Source organism: Sarcophilus harrisii, chromosome 3 (assembly GCF_902635505.1).
Source record: "Sarcophilus harrisii chromosome 3, mSarHar1.11, whole genome shotgun sequence".
Lineage (NCBI taxonomy): Eukaryota > Metazoa > Chordata > Mammalia > Dasyuromorphia > Dasyuridae > Sarcophilus > Sarcophilus harrisii.
The window spans coordinates 75,434,534-75,450,129 of NC_045428.1; the positions used below are offsets into that span (position 1 = coordinate 75,434,534).

Below are 15,596 nucleotides of genomic sequence, written 5' to 3' on the forward strand. Positions count from 1 at the left end.
CAGAAAGGATATCACCTAATTTAACTTGCTTATTTAACAGAGATATAAACTGATACACATATCAGTGAAAAGACTTGCCTAAATCACATAGCAAGTCAATGGGAAAGTAATTTCCTTCAGTGCACTTTTCGTGACATCAAATCACATCTCATTCCTTAAATACTTGTTTTTGTGCTATGACATTCTGAAGCGTTAGAAATGTTGAAACATTTTAGAAAGAATTTCATAGTCTCTATAATTAATAAAATCGATGTTTAAGCTTGGAGCATTCTTTCCAACAGTGACTTACTTTTGCTGCTATAGTTTGTTAAGTTACAATTGTCAGGAACAATCATAAAACATTCATAAATTCTGAAATTCTCTTACCTTGCACAACAACTTGGTTGCTAGGTACGAGGATTTGTTGCCCATCGGTAGTTTGCGCATACTGGAGGATGGTAGTGCTGGCCTGAGTGGCAGCTGCATTTGTCATAGTTAATGTTTGCAGGCCCTGTACCCCGTCTGTGCCATTGTTAGCCAACTGTATTGCTCCTCCCTGGGTAATAGCAACTAAAACCCAAAGAATTTTACTGTTACAAATAAAAATAACAGCCATACAAGACTACAAGATATATATATTTACCAAAAAAAAAAAAAAAAAAAAGGGGGGGGGGGAAGAAACCCAAACCCCAAACAAACCAAAACATGAAAAACTCATTAGAGCAAATGTGGTATCAAAAAGATTCTATTACTTCTAATTTATATGTTCAAGAGCTCTCACAAAGATGTGAGTCCATGTTCATTATTTCATCTTAACTTAATTTTTAAGTATCACTTATTTGATTAAAAAATAATATAATCACATCTGTGTTATTCAAAAAAAGCGCTAAGGTAACTACTCATTTGTAATAAATATAAAAGCACTCTCAAAATCTAAAAAGGGTCATGTAGGTATGTCATTATTTTTAGTATTATTATTATGCAAGGGAGAATACTTTTACTATAACAGGGAGAATCTTACTGGGGTGTTTTGTGAAACTGAAGTGATATTGAAATATGACTAAATGAAAAAGCCAAAATCATTTTTATGTCCATTATGCTCCCCAAAATGACTATAGTAGCTATTTCAAAACAATGTTTTTGTTTTTGTTTTTTTTTTGGGGGGAGGGGGGACTGCAAAGATATTCTTTAGAAATCAACAATGAAGAACCCTGGCTAAACACTAACTAATAAATTAATACATATTTATTAAATATTTATTATGTGCCAAATACAATGTTAAGCAAGAAAAAGCAAAGACAAAAATAATCTCTCTTCTTATAGAGCTTACATTTTTTTGGAAGAAGTTGACAGGTTTATATAATACACACAGATATAGATACAAACACACAAACACACATAGCCCCAGACCCCTCACTCAGAATAAATACAAAATAAAAATGAGGGGATTCAAGGAGGGACAAACTAAATTACTATTCTTTTTTTTTTTTTTTTTTTTTGGTTGAAGCAATTGGGCTTAAGTGACTTGCCCAGGGTCACACAGCTAGGAAGTGTTAAGTGTATGAGGCCATATTTGAACTTAACTTCAGGGCTGGTGCTCTATCCACTAAATTACTATTCTTATATGACCCTCAGAAGCCTTCTTCCTACTTAAACATGGTATTTTATGATAATTTACTCTCTAAGTAATTCTTTCAAGGGACAGAAGTCACAAAATAACTATTGGACAACATTATTTTTAAGATAGGATTAAAATTTGAGCAAACTAGCAGAGACTATATACAAAGACTACTGATACTGGCTTGTTTCTTGTAAAGGAAATACTTAGGACTCTACCTACCATCAAAGTTTAAGACAAATCTCTAGATAAGTGGTCTCCAAATATTTTTGGTCATCCACCACATCAGGAAAAAAGTTTAAATAACCCACCCCAATATGTATATTTATTTATGCACAAATTGTATATAAGTACTATGTTAATAATATTATAAAACTTGTTAAAATTATTTTAAAGGGGTGAGGGAGTGAGGAAGAGACAGTATAGTACAGATAGGGAACTTAATTGCCACATCTGTCTGTATAATGATTAAGTTTAACTTCCAGTGGTGGAAGTAGAATGCTGTGCTTTGTTGGACAAGACTGTGACTGTTATTGCCAGACAAATAAGATTTACCCCAACTCTTAGCCTCCAATTGGTTGATCAGAGTTGTTAAGGCATAACAAGCTTCAGTTCTGATACTGTGAACTCTAATGGACAAACATTCTTTTGCCTCATCTCACTACACTCAGTGAGGAGCCTTTATATTACTGGCCCTGCCCCTTTCCAACTCAACAAGATAGAATAGTCTGACCCTGCCTCAGACATTTTGCTAGCTAGACACATAACTTCTCTGAATGTCAGTTTCCCGATTTACAAAATGAAGGTTTAGAGTAATGATCTCTAAGGTCGTTTCTAGCTCTAAATTTATGATTTTATGAACTCAATGAATAGTAATCAAATCAACACTATCATTCCAGAGGAAATATAATCAACTGTCCTATGAATTAAATCACAAATCATTATGACATGTCTATCGAAGACTTTTTTGGTCACCAAATGTTATCATACCCTAAGTATGAAAAAGACTATTTTGATAGTAATTTGTAAGCATTTCACAGGTTAGAGCATAGACTAAGGCCTTAATGAATGCATGTCCTTCCTTTCAAGACTAAGTAGCCTTAAGAATAAATATTCCCTACTTTGAAAATCAGTGATGTAAAGAACTAGAAACACTGTATTTATATCCATGTCAACTAGACACTTTGTATTTTGTTCTCTTTTGAATCTACTACTGGTTAACATCCTAATAAAAACTACTGTTTTCTTATACTGACTACAATAAGTAGAATGCTTATCAGCTTTTTAAAAGAGTATTCTCTTTGGAGATTGAGAATATGGATGGAAAATCTGCCTCTGACACTTTAAACTTGTGTAACTTTTAGCATATCACTTAACTTAGTTAAGCCTCTACATTCTATTAAGTATAGATCTTAAAGCAGGGATCTTGGTTCTAGTTCTCATTTTTAACACTAACTAGCTGTGTATTCCTCAACAAGCTATATTTATATATATCCCATTTGGGTTTCAAATTTTGTTTTTGGAAAGTTATAATAAATAGAGCTGTACAGCTCTAAGCTGTTTTTGTAATTAACAAACAGAAGAGGGACTGTGATTTGGTTTGTAAAATATCAATGGTCTAAAGAGACATAAGGTTTATAATGACTTCTCTATATTCTTCTCTCCTTGGTCAATCTTCTAGTTTGGAAGAAGAATAAGGATTCCCTTTTTGACTGACATTTTCCCCTATCTTAAAGGGAAATACTTTAAAGATTATTCCTTGGGAGATTGTGTGTGTGTGTGTGTGTATATTTTAATTAGGATTACCAGGGACAACTAGGTGACACAGTGGATAGAGCACCAGTCCTGAAGTCAGGAGGACCGGAGCTCAAATCTGGTCTCAGACACTTAACACTTCCTAGCTGTGTGACCCTGGGCAAGTCATTTAGCCCTAATTGCATAAGAAAAAGATTAGAGCTATCACAAAGCAAATAAATAGTACCTGGGCTGAAAATATGACTGAAAAGCTGTGAACTTCTCACCACTGAGTTATAAACTATTTTAAAACACTGAGCTACACCACTCAATGAGGGACATGATGAAAAATAGACATGTAAATTTACTCATAGATTTTCTAAAGCAGAGCCAGGAAGTTAAAGTTGTATACAAAACTTTTTATATGAAACGTACAGTTTAAAGGGGTTGAAGTGAGAAAAGTAGTTGAAGGGGTCTAAGTGAGAGAAGTAGACAACAAAATATAGCCACCATGAAAGGAAATCTCTGAATTTTTCAAGAGGAATTTTTATCTTTGAGAAGCAAAAAGTAGGTCATCTTATTTTCAATATTTTCACATGTTTGGACTTACCATATTACCAAGAACTACATCAACTACAAATTTACAGTAGGATAGATACGAGTATGGCAAGACAAAAATTCATTAATGTAGTTTTCTAAAAACTATACTTGGGGAAAGAATTCAATTTTAGAAAGGAAAAGGAGAAATGATTATTTTTAGTCTTAAATGTTTTCAAAATATCTATTTCCTAGGGCAGCTATAGTTGGAGCAGGGCATATAGCACTAGCCCTTCCTACCTTCCTGACCTACAGTCAGGAGGCCCCAAGTTCAAATATGGCCTCAGACACTTAACACTTCCTAGCTGTGTGACCCTGGACAAGTCACTTAACCCCAAGTGTCTCGGCAAAAAACAAAATAAAAAAACTATTTTTCTTTACTTGAACACATTCTTTGCACCATAACAGTTGAAAATAGGGGTTGTTTTGTTCAGTTTTCAATCTCTCTTGATTTTTGTTGAAATGAATTAATAAGTAAACTTAAGGAACGACACCTTTAAAAAATGAGCCTACACATTTTCATTACTTCATATACTTTTAGAAAACAGTTTGTTGTTGTTCGGTTGTGTCCAATTCTTCATGACCTCATTTGGGGCTTTCTTGACAGAAATAATGAAGGGCTCTGCTATTTTCTTCTCCAATTTTACAGATGAAGAAACTGAGGCAAAAAGGGAAGTGGCTTGTCACGGGTCACATAGTAATTGTTTAAGGGAATATATGAACTTGGGTCTTCTTAACTTTAGTCTGGGTACTAGAACTATTGTGCCATCCAATTGCCCCCAGAAAACAATTAAAGCCCTTTATACAGAAAACAATGGCAAGGGAAATGTAAATAGCTACCTGGAAAATAATATTATATATATATATATATATATATATATATATATATATATATATATTTTATAAACTCAAAAGTAATTTAGTCACTCACTCCTCCCTTGGCTTCTCAGTATATAAATGTATATTACTCACTGTATTGTCCACTGCTGGTCTGGTAGATTGGAGTTGGCACCGTCACAGTTGTAATGGCTGGTGCTGATGTTTCCTCTTCAGACTTTTCTTCTTCAATCCTTGGCACTCCAGGTGCATCTGAGGATAAATCATTCAAAATTTTCCTAGAAAAATAGTAAACCATACTAATCAACATAAAAGTAAAACAAAGTGCCTTAGATAAACATAAATAAAAAAGAAAGTTCAAAGAATGATAAAAAGTTACTAGCGCTTATGATTGACGAAGACTTAATAACTAAATAATATATTTTACAAAAATAAAACTCCAAACAAATAAGAATTGTTAAAGTTAATGTTGTCTAATTCTAGACTAAAGAAAAAATTCTCAATAGAAATTGTGTCAATAACTAGTGTAAAGAGAGAGTGATGCAGTAGGAAGAGTACTGTTTTTTAAATTAAAAGACTTGGGTTCCAATATTGGCTCTGTCATTTACTATCTGTGTTATATTGAACAAATAATTTAAATTCTCTCTTCCTTCGATCCCTAAATTTATATTAAATATATATATATATATATATAGAAGTAAAATATGCTATTTATGTAGACTATATCATGAATCACAAAAGGATATTAACTTACTATGTGAATGAAGTCATTGTGATTATCATATATATATGAACTTGGAGTGATATTACAGATCAAAATTTTCCTCATTTTGGGATAGAAGAAATTGGATCTACAATCTAATTGCTATTAGAACCTAAGATCCCTTCCTCTGACTACAGATTGGCAGCTACTTTGCAACTTACAGAACTGGCTGGTGCAGTAAGAGTTAAAAGGCTTGCTCACAGTCCCATAATGTGTCAGGAGATTTTGAGGCCAGGGGTCTTTCTAAGCACCAAGACCAGCTGTTTCTCTATTATACATGCCTCTTGATCATGTGCCAAGTCTGGAATGGACACCCTACCTACCTCTACCTCATAATCCCTTCCTCTTGTCCTTTAAGCACTTCAAACTTTAACACTTCAAAGCACCATCTTCTGAAGGATGGCTTCCCTGATCTCCCCAACTGACAGGGCCCTTCTCTCCAAAATAATTTCGATTTAGCTGTTATGTATGTAAAATATATTTATTTTATGTTTATATTATATGCATTTATATGTATACTGTCTCTCTCATTAGAATGTTAAGTTCTACATATAATTTAACAAATATAACATGTATTGGACTACCTACCATTTGGGGGAGGGGGCAAGGAGGGGAAAATTTGAGATAGAAGGTTTTGCAAAGGTCAGTATTAAAAAAAATTACCCATGCATATGTTTTATAAATAAAACGATACAATAATAAAAAAAAATTTTAAAAAGAATGTAAGTTCTACACAAATAGAGATTTTTTTTAAATACATGTATGCTTAGAACCTAGCACAGCTTCTGATACACAGAGTTTAATTGATGCTAGTTGATTTAACTGATAGTTACTTTCATCTAACTTGTTTGTATGGAAACAAGGATTGGTTGAAAACAACTGTCAAAGAACTATGATCAATACATTGACAAATCATAGTTCCAAAAAACTGAGGATGAATTATGTTTCCCACTTCTTGGCAGAGAGGTAATGGATTTGAGATACAGAATGATCTATATAATGTATATAATTTTAATACATAATATTTAATACATAACATAAAATATATAATAAATCTCAAACGCAAACAAAGACTGGATTTGTTTTATTTGACTTTAATTTTTTCAAGGGACACAGGAGTAAGCTGGTTAATAGAAAAATTTGACTAACTCTAGAAAAATGTGTAGGATTCACTATCAAGATTAAGATACATAATGAACTTTTCTCCATTTTATTTATTTATTCATTCATTTATTTATTTGTTGCTGGGGCAATTGGGGTTAAGTGATTTGCCCAGGGTCACAAAGCTAGAAAGTGTTAAATGTCTGAGGCCACATTTGAACTCAGGTCCTCCTGACTTCAGGACTGGGTGCTTTTATCCACTGCGTCTCCTAGCTGCCCTTCTCCCTCATTTTAAATCTAGACAATCAACAAATCAAGCCCTGATTTGAAGAATTTATGAGTTGTTAATGCTCCCACTAAGAATTTTAAAATTGATTCATAGCCTGCACAAATTAGCTGCAGAATACTCAGAGAGGGCTTTTTGTTGTTGTTGTTGTTGTTGTTGTTAAAGAGTATATGGACAGTAATATTAAAACAATGAAAGTAAAGGAAAAAGCATAAATGAATCATATAAAAAAATTACATGGAAGAGAAGTTCAAAAGTGGACAGAGAGATAAACTACATAAATGATTCATAAGTTCCATATGCAGTTTTTTTCCTGTTCAATCATGTTTTCTAATTTCACAATAATAAATGAGGAAAATTTAAAACTTGATTAAAATTAATTCAATAAGAATATGCTAAAGGTACACCTTGTGCTAGTTTAGAATTAGGTGTTGCTGGAAAATTTAAAAAGACATTAAAAAACATCCTGGCTTTTAGGAGTTAAAATTCTTGTTGGGGAGAGAAAAAGAAATGCATGAAGGTGTGTAGGATTCAATGAGAAAATGAGAATCAAGACATTGCAGACAGATTAGTACTATGACCAAAAAACTAGAAACAGTTTCTGGAATGATAAGAAAGTTAGCTTAGCAAAAGGATCATATTAAAAGAACATTATTTTTACCAAGATTTGTTATTCCTTTTTTTCAATGGGAGATAGGGAAAGGGGGCACTTAGCAAAAGTACTTACTACTCCTCTTTGTTCCTCTTTCTCCCCTCTCTCAAAAATCCAAATGTATAAAAATACCTACAACTGTTCTTTTTGTTAGAGCAAAGACCTAGAAATTAAGAGTATTCCCATCACCTGGGGAGTGGGTGAACAAATTTGGTGTATGAATGTAATGAGATATTACCACAGAAGTAATGAAGACAAAGGATGGTTTCAGATTCATGGGAAGACTGCTATGAACTGATTCTGAATGAAGTAAGAATCAGGAGAACAATTAAGCCAATAACAATCTTTCAAATGGGGGGAAAAAACTTTGAAAGATTTAAAAACCTTTATCAATGCAATGACAAACCATACAGCTTAACTAGAGAATAATAATATCCAGTTTCTGAGAGATGATGGATGCAAACTGCAGAAAATATACTTTTTTGTATACAGATAATGGTAGGAATATTTTGCTTGGATAACTATATTTGTTGTAAGGATTTTGATTACTCTCCCTCCTAAAAAAAAAAAAAAGTGGAAGGGAAGAAAGGAAAGTTGTAAACTAGGGAGAGGATTGCTAAAAATCAGAAAAAGAGGGCCACTTGAAAATGCAAAGAAGACTACAAAATGGCCAAAAGGAAGCACAGACAAACAGGATAGTTTTAAATGTTATATACTGAATGATGACATAAATTTGAATAATTACTGATAGGGAAAGCTAAAATTGACGAATTTTCTGAGAACAAGAACATACAAAAATTCACTGATGGTACAGGAGCATCGTGCAAAAATTTGGAGTCAGGAAGACACATCTTCCTGAAAGTGAAGAGGAATTAAGAAGGCAATCTTGATGAGGGTGAAAGAGTAAAAACTGGTTTGAAGCTTAGTATTGAAAAAGTTAAGATCCTGGTAATTGGGTCTCTTGACCACTTTCACTTCTTGAAAAACAAAGGAAAAAGCAAAGTTGTATCAGATTTTATATTCTTGGGTTCAAAGGTTATGCAGATTATATCTGTAGTCATAAAATTAAAAGATGCTTGTTCTTTGGAAGAAAAATTATGGCAAATCTGGTAAGCACACTACAAAGCAGAGATATTACTTTTCCAATAAAGATTAATACAGTCAAAAGTTATGGTCTTTCCAGTATCAATGTTTGGTTGTGAGAATTTGACTATGAGGAAAGCTAAGCAGAAGAGAATCAAGGAATTCAAAATACAGTGCTGGAAAAGACTTTTCAGAGTCTCTTAGATAGCAAGAAGATTAAATTAATCAATACTTAAAAAGGATTCACTGGAAATAACCCTGAAGTTGGGAAAGATTGAAGGCAAAAGGAAAAAGGGATGGTTGAAGATAAGATGGATAGTCAGTGTCATGGAAACAATGAACATATACTTGGAGAGACTATGAGAAATAGTAGAGGATAGAAGGGCTTGTTTTGCTATGGTCCAACAAAGAGTTAGACCGGATTGAGTAACTGAACCACAATGTAAATGATAGCAACAAAACAGGCATTATAAACTTCATGGAACATCCAAACAAGAGAAACTATAAGCCAGAAAAAGAGAAAAGCCAACTAGAAAGATTGGAGAAACAGTTTAATACAGGTTCATGAAATTCAAGCAGGATGATAAATTTGGGGTGAAAAGGATCTCTGAAGTTACTGACTAGATATTGTTTTTCAATTCTATCTGGCTCTTCATGACTACCTTTGGGGTTTTCTGGTACAGAAACTGGGTGGTTTGTCATTTCCTGAGGCCTAGAGGGTCAGAGAAGCTTGTCCAAGGTCAAAAAGCTGAAACTTAACTCAAGCTCTGATTCCAAATACAATAATTGTTTCAGAAAAATGTTCTAGGAAAAAGTGGGTAGTTAATAGCCTGAGAGAAGAATAAAGCCTCAGAAACAGCCATTAGATCTGACCATGCTATGTTTTTAAAAGAAGCTTTGTTAAAAGTGGGAATAAAAAATAGATTTAAGGAAATTAAAGAGAGAATAGTGTTAAAGAATTTGTAGTTTAAAGCATTTAAATGGTATTGTTGGAGAGGAAAAAATATTATGTATAGCTTGTTTTTATTGACTATTTTGATTTACTTCATGTTTAAAAATGTAGTATAACATGGCCTTAAGAGATCATAAAAATCTAAGTTATAATGCTAAGTTGATATAACCCACAGGAAACCAAAAAAATGAGACTGACCATAAATTGGTAAAAATATATCCAGTTCAAGAAGAGACTGAATTCAGTTAAGCAAAATCCTGAAGGCTTCAATATTATTTTATAATTAAACATTTAAGAACCTGAATTTGGCTTTAAAGAAATGATTTGTCTTAGGCAACTTAAAAAAAAAAGGACTACAAATAAGATTAATAGTTATTCTTTGAAAGAACACAGACAAACACACATAAATGAGATGAACAATAATGCTACATATATAGAGTAGTAAGAACTAGTATGGCATAGCAGACAAAACTAATTTTGGATTCAGGAAGATCTGGATGCAAGTTTTGCCACTGTCATATAACAGTTATGTGACCACAGGCAGATCACTTAACTTCTCAGTGACTTGGACAATTTCTAAAGTTCTAAGCTGAATAAATGCTGATCAAAACAGTGGAGAAAATTTCCCCATTGGGATTTTTTTATGCTAAAAACATTAAATTCAGGCATATTCCCCAACACAAGAGGAAACAAAAAGTAGAAAGATTGTCGACACTGTCAATTTTAGCAAGGGAATCTGTGGAATTTTTCTTTTACAGTCTTAAGCAAGGGAGATCCTCAGAGATCAAAGATAACAAGAGCCAGAAGTAGTCAAGTAGTATTGTAAAAAGAACCCTGAACTGGTCTGCTACTAACTGAACTTAAAAGTCTTCGGTCCTAACCTTTTAATTCTAAGAATTCATCATTTCCAGGAGAATATAAATTGCCCAAGAGCTGAGGTTATATATAATTTTATAATACCACCTTCTAAACACAGGGCCTTATACGCAGTAGGGATTTCATAACTACTTAATTGAATTTCTGTACCTGTAGGAGGGCCTCCTTGAAAGAATTTCTCTTCTTTTTTGAGAATCTGTGACACTATCTACTGATTCCTGTGAATCTTCACTCTCTGCAATAGTAGAAATCTAAAAAGAAACAAAATTGTATCGCTTTAATTGAGTTCAGTCCACATAGTTATTTTATATATAAGAGAAACTCAAGAACATAAGCAACACAATTCAGATGGAATAAAAGGTTTCATTAAAAATATTAACATCAATTCTTTTTGTATTTCAGTCCCTCACCAAATAGAGAGCAAATGTTCTCAGATTACTGAGATACTACAAGAATCTGTCAAGTTAAGATACACCTCAATTTCACCTTTATACTCAACAAAAGTCTTAAAGGAAATTAATGTGAGAACACAAGCCATCGAACTTTGGGTATTCCAGTTTTCTCTTCCACAAAATGAAAGGTGCTGGAAGCTGTGATTTCCTTCTTTTTCTTTTGCTGAGGCAATTGGGGTTAAGTAACTTGCCTAGGATCATAGAGCTAGGAAGTATTAAGTGTCTGAAGTCAGATTTGAATTCAGGTCCTCCTGATTTCAGGACTGATGCTCTATCTGCTGCAAAATCTAGCTGCCCTTTCAAAAAATTTTTTTTCTCCAAAACCTTGCTGCACAAGAAGAATCAGATGTGATTTCTTTTAATTCTAAATTCTATGATTTTATGAATGAACCATAAAAGTGAATGGACCACTTTTCCTTTTTAGCTGTTTATACTTTACTTCCTGTCTCTTATATATGTTGTCTTCCTTTAATTACAAAGCAAGTTTCTTGAAAGCATGCTTGATTTTTTTATTTGGGTCTTCAGCTCTTTGCAGACTTCTGGGTACAAAGTTTAATAAATGCTTTTTAAAATGTATACACTTAATTTAAAAATGAAACAAATAAGCAGAATAAAATAAAGCCTAGCTCTATATCTGATCATAAAGCTCATTTATCATGTAAATTTTCTTGTTTGTAATAGGAACCATGTACTAATGGACACTGACAGCTGCTGATGAAAATAGGAGCAGTCATGTTGTGCTCTGGAAAAGTAAACTCAATCTGCAGTATTTCAACTCCAATACTTTAAGGATTTTAAATTTTGGTAATAGAAGCACCCCTTCCACCAGTGCAGATCACAATTCCTTTGTAAAATATTCTTTGAAATCTGCAGTGACAAAAAAAATGATCAGTCAGCTGTTAAGATGGAGGAAAACTGCTAAGCTTGTCCTTGAACAGGTGGTAAAGCCTATCGTTAAAACTGGAAGCTAAACCTTTTCAGCCTGGCAAGATTTGTGCTCTACTGATAAATTATCTAAAATCCAGAATTATCTTCACAATAAGATGCAACATTAGAATAAGGCTTCAATAGAGAATGATATATATTAGGATCTAAGACTAAAGTTGGAAAGGTCTTAAGAGTCATTTATTACCTTTCTTTTACTTTAGAGATGAGGAAACTAAAATCCAGAAAGAAAGGTGACTTGTCCAGAATCAAACAGATATTCTCAGGGGCAGTACTAAAAGCCAGTGATTCTAAATTTTATTTAACAGTTGAAAAACAGCTTCTACATGCAGGGTATAATTTAATCTACATAAGACTGTTTTGAGGTTGTATAACAGGAATTTGCTCTGTTTTATAAAAGCTGAGAGGGCAAAGTTTATTTCAATGTTTCACAGGTAGCATGAAGTAAAATAAAATAAATGATAAGTCCCTACAATCCTGCCTGATTTGGAGAACACTACAGGTTGTACTTCAATATGCCAAGTACTTATGAACACACTTCAACAATTCCATGCTATATGAGGGTAAGAGAAAGCTGGCATGGGTGAGTGAATGGAGACGCAAGTAAAGGGAGGGAGCAGAGCCACCAGAATGGGCTGAGGTAAAACAATCTTGTTATACAAGACTGTTTTCCTGGAATTGAGTCCAAGATCTTACTTATTTATATTGCTCTTCTTTGAAAGTGTTTAACCAGTTATCAAACTGTGCATACCCTTTGATCCAGCAGTGTTACTACTGGGCTTATATCCCAAAGAGGTCATAAAGAAGGGAAAGGGACCTGTATGTGACTAATGTTTGTGGCAGCCCTCTTTGTAGTGGCTAGAAACTGGAAAATGAGTGGATGCCCATCAGTTGGAGAATGGCTGAATAAATTGTGGTATATGAATATTATGGAATATTATTGTTCTGTAAGAAATGACCAACAGGAAGATTTCAGAAAGGCCTGGAGAGACTTACATGAATTGATACTGAGTGAAACAAGCAGGGCCAAGAGATCATTATATACTTCAACAACAATACTATATGATGACCAGTTCTGATGGACATGGCCATCCTCAGCAATGTGATCAACCAAATCATTTCCAATGGAGCAGTAATGAACTGAACCAGATACACCCAGCGAAAGAACTCTGGGAGATGACTAAAAACCATTACACTGAATTCCAAATCCCCATATTTTTGCCCACCTGCATTTTTGATTTCCTTCACAGGCTAATTGTACAATATTTCAGAGTCTGATTCTTTTTGTACAGCAAAATAACGGTTTGGTCATGTATACTTATTGTGTATCTAATTTATATTTTAATATATTTAACATCTACTGGTCATCTTGCCATCTGGGGTGGGGGTGGAGGAAAGAGGGGAAAAATTGGAACAAGAGGTTTGGCAATTGTCAATGTTGTAGTTACCCATACATATAACCTGTAAATAAAAGGCTATTAAATAATAATAAAATAAATAAACAAATAAATAGATGAATAAATAAATAAATAAAGATTGGGAAATAGGTATAAAAATAAATGACACAGATAATCTTAAAAAAAAAAAAAAAAGAAAAAAAAAAAAAGAAAGTATTTAACCTTAGGTTGAAACATGGGCTAAATGCTGTCAGAATTTAAATATTTAGTTACAGTCAAAAATAGAACCATTTAACCTTGATCAACCAAAGTTGACTTTCAGCTTCAAAAAATGGAGTTGTCTCATTTCACTGTACTAACAAAAGAGTCCCTTTGTAATCATGTTAATAACATCCCCATGTGTTTTTAGAAACTCTTTTCATAAATATGGGCATAAACGGTTAAGTAAACAAAACCTATGTTTTGTAACCTTCAATACAATAGTGCATGTTTATTCATTTTTTCCATTTTTATTTAGCATTTTCTGTTTATTTAAAAAAAAATTTAAAAAGAGAAAAAGGAAAACAAAACAGAACAGAATAAATTTCTAGTTCAAAACAGTTATATAATAGTAGAAGATATTTTATATTCATGAGTGTCCATCTTTTCTGTGCTTCCTTGCAAGCTGTTCCATGTTTTTCTTCAGCCCAAATTATCCCTTAAACATGCAGGACCAGCCTTTCAAGTATTTGGATCACTTAGCCCCACAGGGATCATGCAAGAACAATACTTTATATTCTGGAATGTTATAGCACTATGCTATTTACTTTATTGTAAATACTGGAGTGGCCAAAAGTGTTGATATTTTTGCTTTAAAAAAAACTCAAAAAACTCCAAAACCTCCAAAACAAAACAGAAGTGATGGCTGAAATGTTAGTTAAGTTATCTACATAAGTCTTCAATATTTCTTTATCCTTAAATCTAATCAGTAGAGATGAAACCCTGAATGTTGATAGTAATAGCAGCTTAAGTAGGGAAAGTTATTCCTTAGCCAGACCTGGTATTAAGTCATAGTCCAAAATCTGATCAAATCAAGTCAAGAATATAGTGAAAGTTCTCCACCCAACTGTGATACAACAGTTTTATTTTCAAACAAACAGAACAGGGCCAATTAGATGGCATAATGGATAGAGCATTCATCCTAGAGTCAGGAGAAGCTGAGTTCCAATCTGTCCTCAGGTACTTAATATTTTCTAACTGTGTAACCCTGGCTAAGTCCCTTACCCTCAATTGCCCTTCAAAAACAAACAAACAAAAATCTAAAACAAAACAAAAGAATCATCCACTAAAAAAACTTTTTCTAATTTTTTAAAATTCTATTTCCAAATTCTTTCCCTCCATCTATTCCCCTCACCCCCATCCCATCCCATTCAAAAGACAAGAAATGATACCTATCACACTTATGAAGTCATGCAAAATACTTCCACATTAGCCATTTTTGCAGGGGACAGGAAACAAATAAAAATATCTACTCAAGTCCATATCCACCTTCCTGAAGATGAGTATTATTTTTTTCATCAGGAATCTTTTGGAAATGTGGGTTACTGAAATGTTATAATATCGCTGTTACTTTGCCCAATGTTCTCTTGGTACGTTAACTTCATTTTCCATCACTTTATATAAGTCTTCCCTGGTTTTTCTTAAACTATCTCTATCAAATCATAATATTCCATCACAACTTGTTCAGTCATTCCCCAATTGAAGGGCATCAATTAAGTCTTTGCCATCACAAAAAAAAGTTGCTGTAAATATTTTTGTACAAATGGGTCCTTTTCTTTCTTTGGTCTCTTTGGGGCATAGATCTAGTATTGCTGGGTCAAAGGGCATGCCTGTTAGACATATTTCTTTGTTCTCGAAATGAGTTGTTTTAATTTCCAATTCTTTAATCAGTAGGGATTTAGAGTATTTTTCATATGAGTTTGATAGCTTTGATTTCTTCTCCCGAAAATTGTTTGTTTGTACTCTTTGATCATTTACCAATTGGAGAATGGCTCTTAATTTTATAAATTCGACTCAGTTCCCTATATATTTGAGAAATAAGATCTTTATCAATATATGTGCAATGCTTATAAAACATTGTAGTTGGGTGCATTTGTACAGTGGCAGTTCTGTATAGTACACATTGTACTATATTTTCTTCTTCAAATGGCAGGTATTCTTTCAATAGATTTGGGATCTCATTGGCATTAGTATTTCTCTCTCTTGATGAAATAACCCATGTTCATTTATCCAGTTTAACTTCTGACCACATATTTTCATAAATTTTCCCTACAGGATTTGTTGTA

The 15,596-nt window shown here is 33.2% G+C and overlaps 1 protein-coding gene across 4 annotated transcripts in view; it reads right to left on the reverse strand.

Moving 5' to 3' along the window:
* The window catches only part of CREB1 (cAMP responsive element binding protein 1), an 85,462-nt gene that overhangs the window by 32,710 nt on the left and 37,156 nt on the right, over window positions 1-15,596 (reverse strand). For 3 of the 4 annotated variants that reach the window (XM_031958202.1, XM_003765979.4, XM_023500651.2), the window contains 3 exons: window positions 10,629-10,729; window positions 4,901-5,043; window positions 367-549 (listed from right to left, as the gene is read on the reverse strand). In XM_031958202.1, coding sequence (XP_031814062.1) covers window positions 367-549; window positions 4,901-5,043; window positions 10,629-10,729 — 427 coding nt within the window. Of the gene's footprint in view, window positions 1-366; window positions 550-4,900; window positions 5,044-10,628; window positions 10,730-15,596 lie in introns of those variants that run through there. The other variant, XM_012546433.3, reaches the window with a different exon arrangement.